The sequence below is a fragment of the Accipiter gentilis genome, chromosome 4 (genome assembly GCF_929443795.1).
Source record: "Accipiter gentilis chromosome 4, bAccGen1.1, whole genome shotgun sequence".
Taxonomy (NCBI): Eukaryota; Metazoa; Chordata; class Aves; order Accipitriformes; family Accipitridae; genus Astur; species Astur gentilis.
In genome coordinates this window covers 32,957,837-32,970,744 of record NC_064883.1, presented here as the reverse complement: position 1 = coordinate 32,970,744, position 12,908 = coordinate 32,957,837, and the positions used below count along the sequence as shown (strand labels likewise).

Sequence of the window (12,908 nt, the reverse complement as noted above, 5' to 3'; positions counted from 1 at the left end):
TGATTTGTTTCACAAATTGGATCAGATGGGATACCTAGTTGATAACTAGATGCCTACTTTCAGTTAAGACATACCTTATTAATATTTTAATTTTTACAGCTAAGGACCTGTCAGTTGTGTCAAAGCTTTCTTAGCAGCCATATTCCCTCTGTCCTCAGTGATTCAGGGCATTTCATTTTTTCCCAGCCTATTACTCACTGGTAGGTGTTTTTAGAGGTCTCAAATGTGTGTGGTTATTCCCCCCCATTTGAGGGATCAAATTATCCCCTTTGGGCTTTAAATCTGGTTTTGACTTACACGTAAAAACTCCTTTGAATGCTTGTAGTTGTGTTTTTAAAAATGGTATGTTTGGGGAGCAATTACTTCACCCACAAGAGTTTGAGATATTTGAGTCCATTTGACTGATCCCTCTAATGATATATTAGGAATAGGGTGACCTATCCCTAATACGAAGAAGATTTGAATTCTATTTAAGTCACATATTGGCTTGCGAGTGACTTTGCTCAAGGTGTATGCATCTTAGTTTGGAGATGTTCTCTATGTGTTGGATATAAGGGTTCTGTATCTTTAAGTCTGACGAATCGGCCAAGAGACTTTCCCTTTTGTCAGCTGAGGCTTATTTTGCTATTATTTTTAGAAATACTGGTGTCTGTACACATTCAAACACTTCGGATAGAAAGGAATCTTACTTACCTATTACTATGCAGATGTTTTGTTTGTATGTACACTTAAAACTTGCCTTCATAATCAGCATGTTTAGGGTCCTTATATGCATTTGAGAATCCTTTACAGACTGGAACCAAGGAACAAATCAGTCCTATTAGATGTGTGGGAAGCATGCGGGCTGGGAAGCATCCATTCAGACACTGCCTGGCTAGAAATTCTATGTCTGACACTGCTAGTGTACAGATCTGTGTCATATTCATCTGAATGCAGTCAGATGTTGTAGAAGAAAAATGATTATATATTGACAAATTGAGGGGCAGGGGGGCAAACAATAGAATTTAAAAAGGAGAAAGAAGAGGGCATCTAAAAATTTAACTTTTAAAATTCTGAATGGGGTATTGTCATCCTTGGGTTTGTTTTGGGGTGGGTTTTTTGTATTTTTGTTGATATAAACTTGTATTGTGTCCTGACAGCTAGCTCTTGATATGTGGAGAAAATTAATGATTGAGCCACTGCAGTCCATCCTTATTCGGATGCTCCTCCGAGAAATAAAAAAGTGAGTGCTTGATTATTTTTTGCTTTTACACAATGTGGGGGTATTGCACTTTTTTTACTTTGAGAAGTCTGGGGACTTTGGCCAAATTCTTCTATGTTTTTTTTGAAAATAGCTTCTTACCTGATTATGATGTTCTATCCATTTTTCTCATTGTAGCTACAGATTTGTGGTTTGCATATGTGGAAAAAGACTTGTGAAAAGAAAACAGTTGATTCACTGTAATCTGAGGGTAGTGATCTTTTCTGTTTCAGCAGCGCTTCTTATCAATGGGATTGGGGAGTAGTTAGGGTAATTCCCCAGGTCTCATAGGATGCCTTTTGCCTTTTTCTCCACCTGATGCTCACTGCTTCTGGCTTCTGTGCTGTCAGTAAAAATAAGGACCAGGACTTATGCAAGGATTTGCCAAAGCCAGAAAAGCTGTGTTGCTTTGTATGAGACCCAAAACAATTCTTATCTGCCAGGAAGACTAAGCTTCTGGGTTTCCGTTGTTCCGAGGAGTGAGTTCACTTAACATTCTTGGTGCTTTACTTGAACAAAATGGAATTTTTTTTTAAAATTTTTTTTCCACTTTGAGGGAATTTATTATTTTATTTCTGAGTATCTTTGTTACTTTTAAATGAAGACCCTGGTAGTTGCAGGACTTGGGGCTTTTTAAGTTTGAGGTTAAAACCTTTATGCTATTTAACTCCTAAAGGATCCTTTTAATTATGAATAAACAGAAATGTTGAAATATACTGCAGACCCTGTGTAGTTGTAAGTTCCATCAGTTTCTACACTTTTACCACTGTATAGGGTAGCTCTGGAGCTGCTTAATGGCTGTTGTTTTTTTTTTAATGTGATTGCGTGCCTGACTCAAGTGACTCGACTGGTGTAGGTAAACTGAAAGAGTGAGGTACTTTGGCTGATTGAGGTGCCTTGGACATGCACTTAGTCAGCCAAAAAGCATTAAAAAACTGATTTTAATATTATAATTTTATTTTTTCTTCCTGAATTAAATTTTTGATGACTAAGTAACTGACATGATGTCCCTCTCGTGGTATTTCTGAAGCCACGAAGTATTTATTTGCTTTCAGTTGTTGAACCATGCTTCCTTTGTAACCCTTGCTAATGCTGCTTTATCCATATGTTTACTATCACAATTTATTTTTACTAAATGAAGATTCCCTGATTCATGGTGAAGAAAATGCTTTGTTACATTAAGCACAGTGACACTGAAGAATCTTTTTAGTCAATCTGTATATTTCACTGGTGGGTGGGACAGGAAATCTGTGTTAAAACCTTTCTCAACAGCCATCTGATGCCTCTTAAAAGTAATGGTATGTATTTACCTTGAGGCTGACTGCAAACCTCACAAGGGTATTTAGATCTAGACTCTCACTGGCTCCGTGTGGCGTTAGATCTTGAGACTGTAACAAGTTGATGTTCTTTGTTATTAAACCATTTGGAAAGTTTTAAATAAAACTTGAGTCATTGCTTCTAATTTGGGTCTGTATTTTTTTCCCCTCTGTTATTAATGATTCTTCTGTGTGATCTCAGAGAAGTTAATTCAACTCTGTTTCTCAAAATACACATCCAACAATTTGTATTAAGTTTGTTCCAGCCACTTTGTCATCTGCCTATCATGTAATAAACTATATAAGAGAGAACTTATTATAGCTGTTCATCATGGTATCATGAAATGTAGGGCTTGCTATGGGTATTCTGAGGATGGCCTTTGCATGTAACTATAGGCTTTTTGCTAGACTTTGCTGCAAATAGCTGCCAAATGTCTTTTGGCATTGAGTTCAGGAATTCAGGGATTAAACAGTGTCTTTGAAGAAGTGGATATCAATAAGTTACACCTGTCAGAGGTACAAGAATATGCATGGGAAGTTTATTACCTAAAAAATTTAATAAAATTACTAATACATTTATATATTCAGAAACCCCTTCACTAGATGGCCCTCTTAAGTGTAGTACATAAGTGTGTGCATGGTTCAATTTATTAAAATGTTTTACAAAAAAATTTAAATTTAAATAGATGGGACAGTTGAACTTCTTATAACTGGAAGATTTTGCATAGTATGCAACACTGTGGAATCAATAACATTGTAGTCAATTGGTTGCATATAAAAAGTATGTTTATTACTGTGCTGGAAAAGGTAGGGGAAGCAGAGGCACAAATTGCTGTAAGGTTTTATTTTATCAATGTATTTAACTGGAATTTCAAAAAAGACTTCTGACTAAAATCTTGAGCACATCTACTTTTTAGAAGCTATAAACTTATGCAATAAATACACTATACATTAAAATTAACTAAACTTTTTTGGCACATGAAAAAGAAGTACAAGTAGTGACTTGTGGTTCAGCTGAATAAGATGGCTAAACTGATCTAAGAGTTTGCTGATGCCAAAAAGGAGCGGGCTGTGCTCTACTGTCTGTCTTGCACTGAATTTGGTGCTCATCTAGTCCATTAGTGAACCAGCTCAACTGCTGATATGACAGAAAACCATCCTGGCTACTATTTCTCCAGATTGGCATGATGAGTCGGTTCAGCAAAGAATTGGATGAGTGCCAAAGCAATGCAAGAGGGATACAGAGGCCTGTGGCTGAGCAAAAGGGAGCAGGATTACACACACACACACCCCCCCCCCCCCCCCCGTGAACAGCAGAGAATTGTTAAATCACTTAAGCCTGTCTTGTCTGACTGCACTCATCTTAATACAGAGTTCTGAATATAACACACTTTCTTCCCCCTCCCTCTAGCCCAAGCACTCCTCCTACAAGGCAAGCTGAATATCAACTTACGCATTTTTGTTTCAACACAACAGGAAGCCGACAAGATCTCGAATTGTGAGAAAATTCATCTATGAAATTCTTAAACAGAAATAATTTGGAAATTATTCAGGTGCTATCTCAAATGACAGTGTGATTAGTACAGACTAACCAGGAGAGGCTTCTCTACTAAAGATAACTAACACTTTCTAACTAACCGAACCTATTCCTGCCTAAGCTGATACATTATGTCATTTGTTTGAAAGGAAAGCTATTAGAAGTTAATAACTTCTTAAAAAGTGTTTGAAACAGGCTCTTTATTTCACAATGAATTCTGTAGTTAATTGGTCTGACACAGCAGAGCACTTCTTTTGAATGATGGAATCTTCTTTTAATGAATACAATATTTATTCTTGTACCTTAAACTTTAAATATGTTCTATGGGGCTGTAGTAGTACACTGGACAATACATGTTAAACTTCCACTGTTAGCTTTAGTCCTAAGATAGGAACAAGATGGTGTTAATATAAAACAGCACAAAGTCCTTGAGCTTGTGTTCTGTAGTTTTCTCCATTTCTTTTGAAAAAAAGAAACTCAGCAGCAGCAGAATTAGTGGAACTTGTGTTTCTAGTGCTTTATCTTTTTGTCCAGATGCCCCACCAAGCATCATCATTGCCTTCTACACTCCCAAGATGTCCAGTGACATCTCTGCTTCAAACTGTGCAGCCGCAGCTCTGTAGCTGTATGCATCTGTATTGCTTGCTGACTCCTGCCAAGAAGGAAAATATGCACTTAATAGACTTCCACCCTGGTGGGATCACCAATTTCTCTCATTTTAGTGTGGCAAATACTCTTATTACTACAACTTTCATGAAAATCGTCCTTGAAACTTCTGAAATGTCTGTCAAATTTTGTTGAAACTAGCCATTTGTGTTACACATTCTTGGGAGTGGAGTGCCATTGGTGTAAATAACAACCTGAAGATGCTGCCAAAGTGGAAAGAATGATAGTTTTATGACATATGCTATTTATCTTGGAAATAGTGTAGCTTTTCAGAGAGGTTCATGATGAAGTTCATAACACAGTTCTGTCAATAAATTTCGTGACAACTTTGCTGTAAATGTATAATACTCACCCACTGAGGAAACCTATGTTAAGCTACTAAAAATTCTGTAAGTGTGGGCATCTTATATAAAAACAAACGAACGAAACCTCATGTGATCCTGGCAGTTGTTCCAAACATTATTTCATTGGCAACCGCATCCTCGCTACCTCAGTATTCAGAAGTGGATTTAAATTCTTTCTTTTCGTTGTGTACTACCAGCTACCCAGAAGGCAGGCAAGGCTGGTTCTATGTTGTGGTGTTTTCGTTTGTCGCCTTCATGCCATCTGGCCTGTGCTTCGAAAGCCTGTCTCCTCCCTTACAGCTCTTCCACAGAGCATCTGCCTCCTGTACTATTACAGCTTTTTCTTAATGATATGCTGACCTTCGAATCCCCTGGGCCTGACCTTTGCTGCTCCCTCTCCTCCCGTGTCTGTGTGGGCTAAGGTCTGTGAAGTGGCCTGTGAACTGAGCAAGGGGGAGCTGGGTCTTTATCAGTTACTACAGTAATGCTTCTTGTGTTTGTGTCACAAGATGCTGCCACAGTGTCGCCAGTATCTTTCCAGGTCCAGAACCCGGCATGCTAGAGGCGGACTGGCCTGTCTCTTGACAGAGCCCTGCCTGGTAATATGCTCAACTTTTAGTTATGCAGCTTCCTGCACTCCATGGCATGGTGCTATGTTCACAGGCTGCACGTGTCCTGCAGCTTACCGTGGTCCTGAGCCCCGCCGGGTGCAGCTGGGTCCGGGCCCTGGTCTGGTGTTACAGTTCTTCCCTTCTGTGAACTGCTGCTGCCTCTGCCGTCGTATAACCAGACCCAGCAGAGGGTCGTTGGCAAGAATGCATTACATGTACCCAGATTTATTCCATTTGTTCAGCTACCAGAACCAGAGGAAACCTTTCTGTCCCCCAGGGGAAAAAAAAATAATCAAACCATCCCTGCTGGAGCAGTTACCTGTTAGGTCAGCTCATTTGTTACGGGTGATGAAGCTACGGAAACCGTGCGGTGACTACTCGTAATCTGTTAGAAAGCTAGTTCCTCCTACCCATTGTGGGCTTAAGTTTTCAGATCTTAGGACACAGTGGTATTTAAAAGCAATACACATAATTAACAGTGTTGTGAAGATATGAATATGGTCTGGTGTATGTAATATGATGACCGCTGGTGCGGCTGTCCCGGTAAACTTCCCTAGTTTATGGGCATCCTCTGGAGTTTTTATCAATTCCAAACCAAAATGAATGAAATTAGCAAAATTTTTCTCCCCCATTTCACCCCAGCCTAGATGGGTATATGGTAATGTTTGGATTTGAGGTATTTTTGCTGGCTTTACTTTTTTTTTTTTTACATTTTAATTTTTTTTTTAAATCATTCATGTAAATGACTCACCTATACCAACGTAAGTTTCTAACAGAGAACTCATTTTGTCTTTTCAGTGTAATCTGGGTAAAGTAAAAGTTCTTATTCTATATACATATATACATGTATACATATGTATTTTAAAAAAGGAAAACCTTTGAAATTACAATTGCTGATGCTTAAGTGTAAATATACTTTTATAAATCATATTTTAGTTCTGTTTAACACCTTTGGAGTTAAGGAATAGTTTTTACTTCTTTGTAAAGTGTATGTGAAAGATGGTCTTTTTTTAGAACAGTTCATGTTTTAAGAAAGTCTCTGCTGCTCTGAGTGTGGGTCTGTTATTCCCAGTCTTTGCAAAGGAGTGAACACTAATGTTTTTAGCATGCAAAACACTTGTTTTAATTACTTATGTTTTCAACTGAATGGGACTAAAAAATAATATTTTCTTCATTTGAACTTGCTCATTTGAAGTCAAGAACATGACTGGAAAACATAAGGCTTTCCTTTTCCAAAGTATGATTAAAAATTGTGACAATGCGCCATGTCTGTTATATGTTCAACTTGACATCTACATGTTGCATAGTAGATATTCAGAAAAGAAAATAGCATGCCTCTTGATGTGATGTTGGCAAAAATTATTTTTTGGGGCAGGGGCAGGAGTGTGAAAGTAGTCTATTTGATAAAGGCTACAGATATAAGATGGAACTTATTGTAACTTTTAAAGTACTTGCTTAGAATATGTAATTTGTAATACTTGCATCCTTAGCAAACACTTGGAAATTTCATGACCTGCAAATGCTTTTGAATAGTTTATGAATTGTTATTTCAACAATTTAAATGTATGGGAGAGAAAGAAAAGTACATTTTAATTTTAAGATTAATCTTCATTTTGCCAATTTAAGCAGAAGAATTTACTGGAAAATGTTTTCATGCAATATTATTTCATTCGACTATCAGATGAGTTACACTAGATAGCTACATTCTCATGAACGTTTGCTTTGCCTATTTCAGTGATCGCTGTGGAGAAGACCCAAACCAGAAAGTAATCCATGGGGTTATTAACTCCTTTGTTCATGTTGAACAGTATAAGAAAAAATTCCCCCTAAAGGTAGATACACATTTCTGATTCGTGTTTTTAATTTTGAATGTTAAACTAGTATATGCGTTATTTGTCCTTTAAAAAAAAATTCTCCCTTTTAGTTTTATCAGGAAATTTTTGAGTGTCCTTTTCTGAATGAAACAGGGGAATATTATAAACAAGAAGCTTCAAATTTATTGCAAGAGTCAAATTGCTCACAATACATGGAAAAGGTAAGAGATTCTTCTGTACACATGCAATAACTAAAATCTAATACTATCAATTTACTGATAATTGTAATACATGTTTTCCTATACTGTTCCCATGGTTGTTTGTTGTATGCTTTCATGCGGTTTAAGCTATGCTTTTTGGTGTCATGGTTAATCTGAATACAAACTACAAACCTTGCCTATGGGTGGACCGTCAGCTTCAAAGTGTTTCATAACAAATGATAAATCAATTGCATGAAAAGTAAAAAAAAAAAAAAAAAAAGAAGAAGAAGAAGAAAAAAAGACAAATACCGAGACACGTATCAGGTTGATCAGTATTGCTTCCTCACTTCCTTGTTTTCCTTCTGTTTGTAGTAGCATAAGATGAGTTTTAACAATACAATGGTTAGAGAAGACTATATTGTAGAGTTGTTACAGAGCATTGTTAAAAATTACATATTCTGAGGTGGATTTTCTTTTGTTTTGCTTTGTGCTGTGTGAAGTCAGGTTGTCGTTAAATTACTTGTAATTCTTAAACCTTGCTTGATAAAGCAAAGGTTAATACAAGATTAGGAGTCAGTCCTCAGTGCTGTACTGTCCACGCTAAAAAGATAGAAGAGTTGAGGAGAAGGCGGTGAGATTGCTTTTAAATAATGAGCATAAGCTAATGGTTGCACACCTGAGATGAAATTCAGGGACAGGCTAAGACTTCAATTAAACCAAAACAAACACAGATTAATTTTGTCTATCATTAGCAGTCTGCTGCTGCACTACTATCCCTAGGGTCACCTCATATTCACTGGTTATAAGGACTTTTATGTCACTATTCATATGACTGACTTTATGATAATGCCTATTTCCTTCATTGAAGTTATAAAGAGAGTTTTTATTAATAGCTCAGATGTACTCCTGTACCATTTGAGCAGATGTTTATGTACAAGCAGATGGGTTTGGAACAGTGAAGTGATTCTTATATAATTAGGTATTGTGGTAAAACTTTCTCAGAAGGAATAAGAAGTATGGTAGGAGAAATTGGGGCAGACTGGTTACAAAATTGAAGGAAGGAAGAAATTTTGAGAACTACCACGTGCTACTAGACATCTAGTAGTGACTGAGCCTAGTCAGTACTCAGAGTAGAAGATTATATTAATTCAGCAACAGCCTGATTCAAAAGAGCAAATTTAATTTTTCAGCATCCCAGACAAGTTCTTTTTTAACTTTGTTACTTACTCATGTCTCTCGTTCTACATACATATACTGTTGTATATTCGCGGTTCTATAATGGTTGTTAGTATTTCATCAGCACTCACTGTAAAAACTTGTCTGTAGGTTTTAGGTAGATTAAAAGATGAAGAAATGCGGTGTCGGAAATACTTGCATCCCAGCTCATATGGCAAAGTGATTCATGAATGCCAACAGAGAATGGTAGCTGATCACTTACAGTTTCTACATGCAGAATGTCACAATATTATCAGACAAGAGAAAAGAAGTGGTAAGTCTCAATAGTCACAAAAAGCGTGAAGTGGTTTTTGTTGTATTCATTTAGCATTACAATTTACTGTCTTTATTCAATGACCTTCTATGCACTTAAGCATTTTCAACTAATACATGTTGCTCATCTAGAAAGCCCAATTAAACCCTGAATGACATTTTTGTTTTACCATGTAATTCATTTTCATTCTTCCAAATATATAGTCAAAACCTTCTTTTTACTGTTAACAGTTCTTCTTTCAGCCAATACTCTTTCTCTTTCCTTGTCTTAGTCGGCTTAAAAACACACTGAAGTCCTGTGTCCTGTAGAATTGATCATATTCTATGCTTGTGTTTTCATTTGTAAACCAATGGCTCTGTCTTTACAGATTTCTTCATCATCATTTGACAGGTCAGGATTATAAAATATTTTGGCTTCTTTTCACAGCCACTTTTTATTGTCCTGAATCTTTCATGATCTCTCTTCCCAAATCTTTTTTACAGAAGCAGATGTTCTTATAGTTATATTCCCTGCCTGACTAAAAAAATCATACTTCTGATGACTACATGCCTCTTACTCCTGAAAGAGTGCTTATTCTTGCATGGAAGATGGTATCTATTATGTGAAACAAATTATTTTTCACAGTCAAACTTAAATTGTATCTAATAATAGTGTTCAGTTTTCAGAGTTTTGCAAATTTGGTCAGAGCTTGGATCCTTTTTTTGCAAAAAAAACCCCCAAAACCATAAAAATTGCAGTTGCTTATTTACAGCTTTTCTAACCTGAGAAAAATTTCAAGCCACCACTGGAGGAAAACAAAAAGTCAAGAAGATATCTAAACTGATTTTAGTCAGCTGCTGCTAAGGGAGATTTAGGGAGGCCAAGGATTAAAATAAACTGACACAATACTTTTCCATACTAGCCCACCTCTCCTCTCGGAGTCTCTCCTAAATAAGAAATATTGGAAGAGTGAGGTAGTCACAATGGCAGTGCTCAGCAAATACTGCTATTAGCCCTACTCTTTCCTCTTTTTCTTTTGTCAGTGATCCAGTGTATGTTGAATATTTTTTTTCAAAACAGTTGGTCTTGTTTCGGTCTTTGAAAAGTTCTGTGTGAAATTATGATACTATATTAAGTGTTGATTTTTAGTGTTTCTAAGCATATTCTATAAAAATGTATCTCTGTTACAGACATGGCAAATATGTATACTCTACTTCGTGCTGTGTCAAGTGGTTTACCTCATATGATTCAGGAACTACAAAACCATATCCATGATGAGGGCCTTAGAGCAACCAGCAATCTTTCTCAGGAAAATGTGAGTTTCCTCAGGCAGCTGAAATTACCTATTTGATTAACATTCCTGATGAAATGTTTACCCTTTTCTTTTTTACTCTATTCTGTTTTTTTAATTTTGTCTATATGAAATTGGTTTGGAACATTACAGATAAATTGTAACTTCTAATCAGCACGCTTAGCTGTGCAACACATATCTATCCTGAGAGTTGATTGTTGTGATCTAACCAGAAACAACTACAGCTAGATATTTCTCATTGTTGTTTGTTTAATGCTGTCATGGCAAGTAGGTCCTTTTGTTCCATGTATGTATTTTTTTCCTGAATTTCTCTAAGTCAGTAGCATTTGCTGTTCTGGTACATTAGGAACCAATGATTCCTTTTAGTTTAATTATATGTTATTTGTAAGGACTTGACATTCTGTCCTGATTTCAGTGTGGTTTTTTCACTAATAGCTTTGTAGTCTCATATTTTCATGTAGTTTCTGAAAATACTGTAGCTTAATTATTTTACTAAAGTGTGTTAAACTTTTTTTAGTTCATACGTATTTAAATTAATCAATTCCATTTTTGTTCCTCTAGCATTGCTGTTCAGAAATAAACAAACAAGCTTTTATTTGGCATTATATTTGTACATGTATACATCTTGCTATCTAGATGTGTGCTCACTTTAGGATGATGACTTTAGCCATCCAGTGTTTCTGTCTATAATAATACATAGACACCAACTGTTGTAAATTCACTCTTTTATTGACTGCACAGAAGTGCTTACTCTTCCGTAACTCCTGTGTGCATACTGAAAACGGGCTGAAGTCTTCAGTAGTACAGTTTGCTTTCAAAGTATTTATAAGTTTGTTGAGCTCATTCTTTCAAACTAGTAGTGTCTACACAGGGAAGTGAATGCAGAGCCATGAGGGTGATGAAAATTCACAACCCTACATCGATAAATTCAAAATGTGAAATACTTGCTCCACTGTGTGGATTAAGTACTTTGTCATCAAAACATTTTTACTGCGTGACCTGGAATGCACTTCGGGAGCTGTGATGTGGCCAGTGCATTGCACACTGTTGCATTACTGCATGCCAGTTTGTCTACATAAGGACTTCTCTAATTCATTTTAGTTATTTCTGTACAAAATGTTATGCTGAAATGTGGTGCACTAAATTTGATCACTAACTGTCCTATGGAGGAAAATGCAAGGGTTTATCTGGATTTTCACTCTCTGAAGTCAGTGTGTAGGAGAAGCAGCAGCGTACTTATTTCAGTATCTTATTGGCTTGATCGCTGTATTTACATGTTATTACTAATGATTTTTGAAAGGGCTAATAAAGGATTTTAAGGTATGAGAGAAAAGATTAGATAGACAGCATGAGAGCAGTATAAACTCAAGTCTCTGATAGCAGGACTGTAAATGTAGCCATAGACTATTTCCAAAACATGCTCAAGCACAGTAGTGTAAGAGTACAACAATACAGAATCAATCCTCTCAAAGACTTAATCACTATGATTTGAACTTCTATCAAAAAGAATAATTGGGAAAAAATGTACAACTTATGTAGGTATGTCTGTGTGTAGATAGTACTACTTTCCTCATTAACTTGCTTTCTGTTTTATCTACCTTTTTTAGATGCCAACTCAGTTTGTGGAGTCAGTTTTGGAGGTACATAGTAAATTTGTTCAACTCATCAACACTGTTTTGAATGGTGATCAACACTTTATGAGTGCTCTTGACAAGGTAACTTTTACTGAAGTAAAAAAAGCATTGGAAGACAAAATGCGGGACCGTGTTTCAGGTTGACAAAATTCTTCAGGACATCAACATATGTTCAAAGATAGAGTTCTTGCGCAGTTTTTCTAGTTTAGAAATGCAGTGGAACAAAAGACAGTCCAGTGTTAGAGGAAAAGATATGTACAAAGGAAACCACTTTAATACTTAAATGTTTTTTCTGAAAGAAAGACCTTTCTTTTCATCATAATTCAAAACACAAAGATGGAGCTGACGCATTTAATGTAAATTTAAGGGCAGATGATAAATAGAGGAACTGTGGGTTTGTGGAAGTTTGGTAACTCTTACATGCATTTGAACTTGAATTTACTTGCTGCCATAATGTTTAAACTCTGATTGCTGATAGTATTACTTACATAGAAGAAGATTTTTCAAGTTGACTACAAAGAATATCTGGGAAGTTACATTACTTCATTATGTCAATCACTGTCACAACAGCTAACTTTTTCCAGGAGAGAACTGCACTTGAAGTTAAATAAGCCTGTTTAGGGAAAGAGTCTTGCTGCTCTTTTCTTTGAAATGTATAGCCATAAAGGGATTTAAGATAACAGTTCTATTGCTATAAATTTTAATGATGATAATAATAATAACAACAGCAACAACAACAACTAACTTTATTATTATTATTATTATT

General features: G+C 36.2%; 1 protein-coding gene across 5 annotated transcripts in view; it reads left to right on the top strand.

Moving 5' to 3' along the window:
• Positions 1-12,908, top strand: part of CUL2 (cullin 2) — a 55,315-nt gene that overhangs the window by 23,482 nt on the left and 18,925 nt on the right. For 4 of the 5 annotated variants that reach the window (XM_049798457.1, XM_049798456.1, XM_049798458.1 and 1 more), the window contains 7 exons: positions 1,140-1,222; positions 3,968-4,054; positions 7,450-7,546; positions 7,639-7,749; positions 9,055-9,217; positions 10,387-10,511; positions 12,116-12,223. In XM_049798457.1, the coding sequence (XP_049654414.1) occupies positions 1,140-1,222; positions 3,968-4,054; positions 7,450-7,546; positions 7,639-7,749; positions 9,055-9,217; positions 10,387-10,511; positions 12,116-12,223 (774 nt within the window). The remainder of the gene's footprint in view (positions 1-1,139; positions 1,223-3,967; positions 4,055-7,449; positions 7,547-7,638; positions 7,750-9,054; positions 9,218-10,386; positions 10,512-12,115; positions 12,224-12,908) is intronic. The other variant, XM_049798459.1, reaches the window with a different exon arrangement.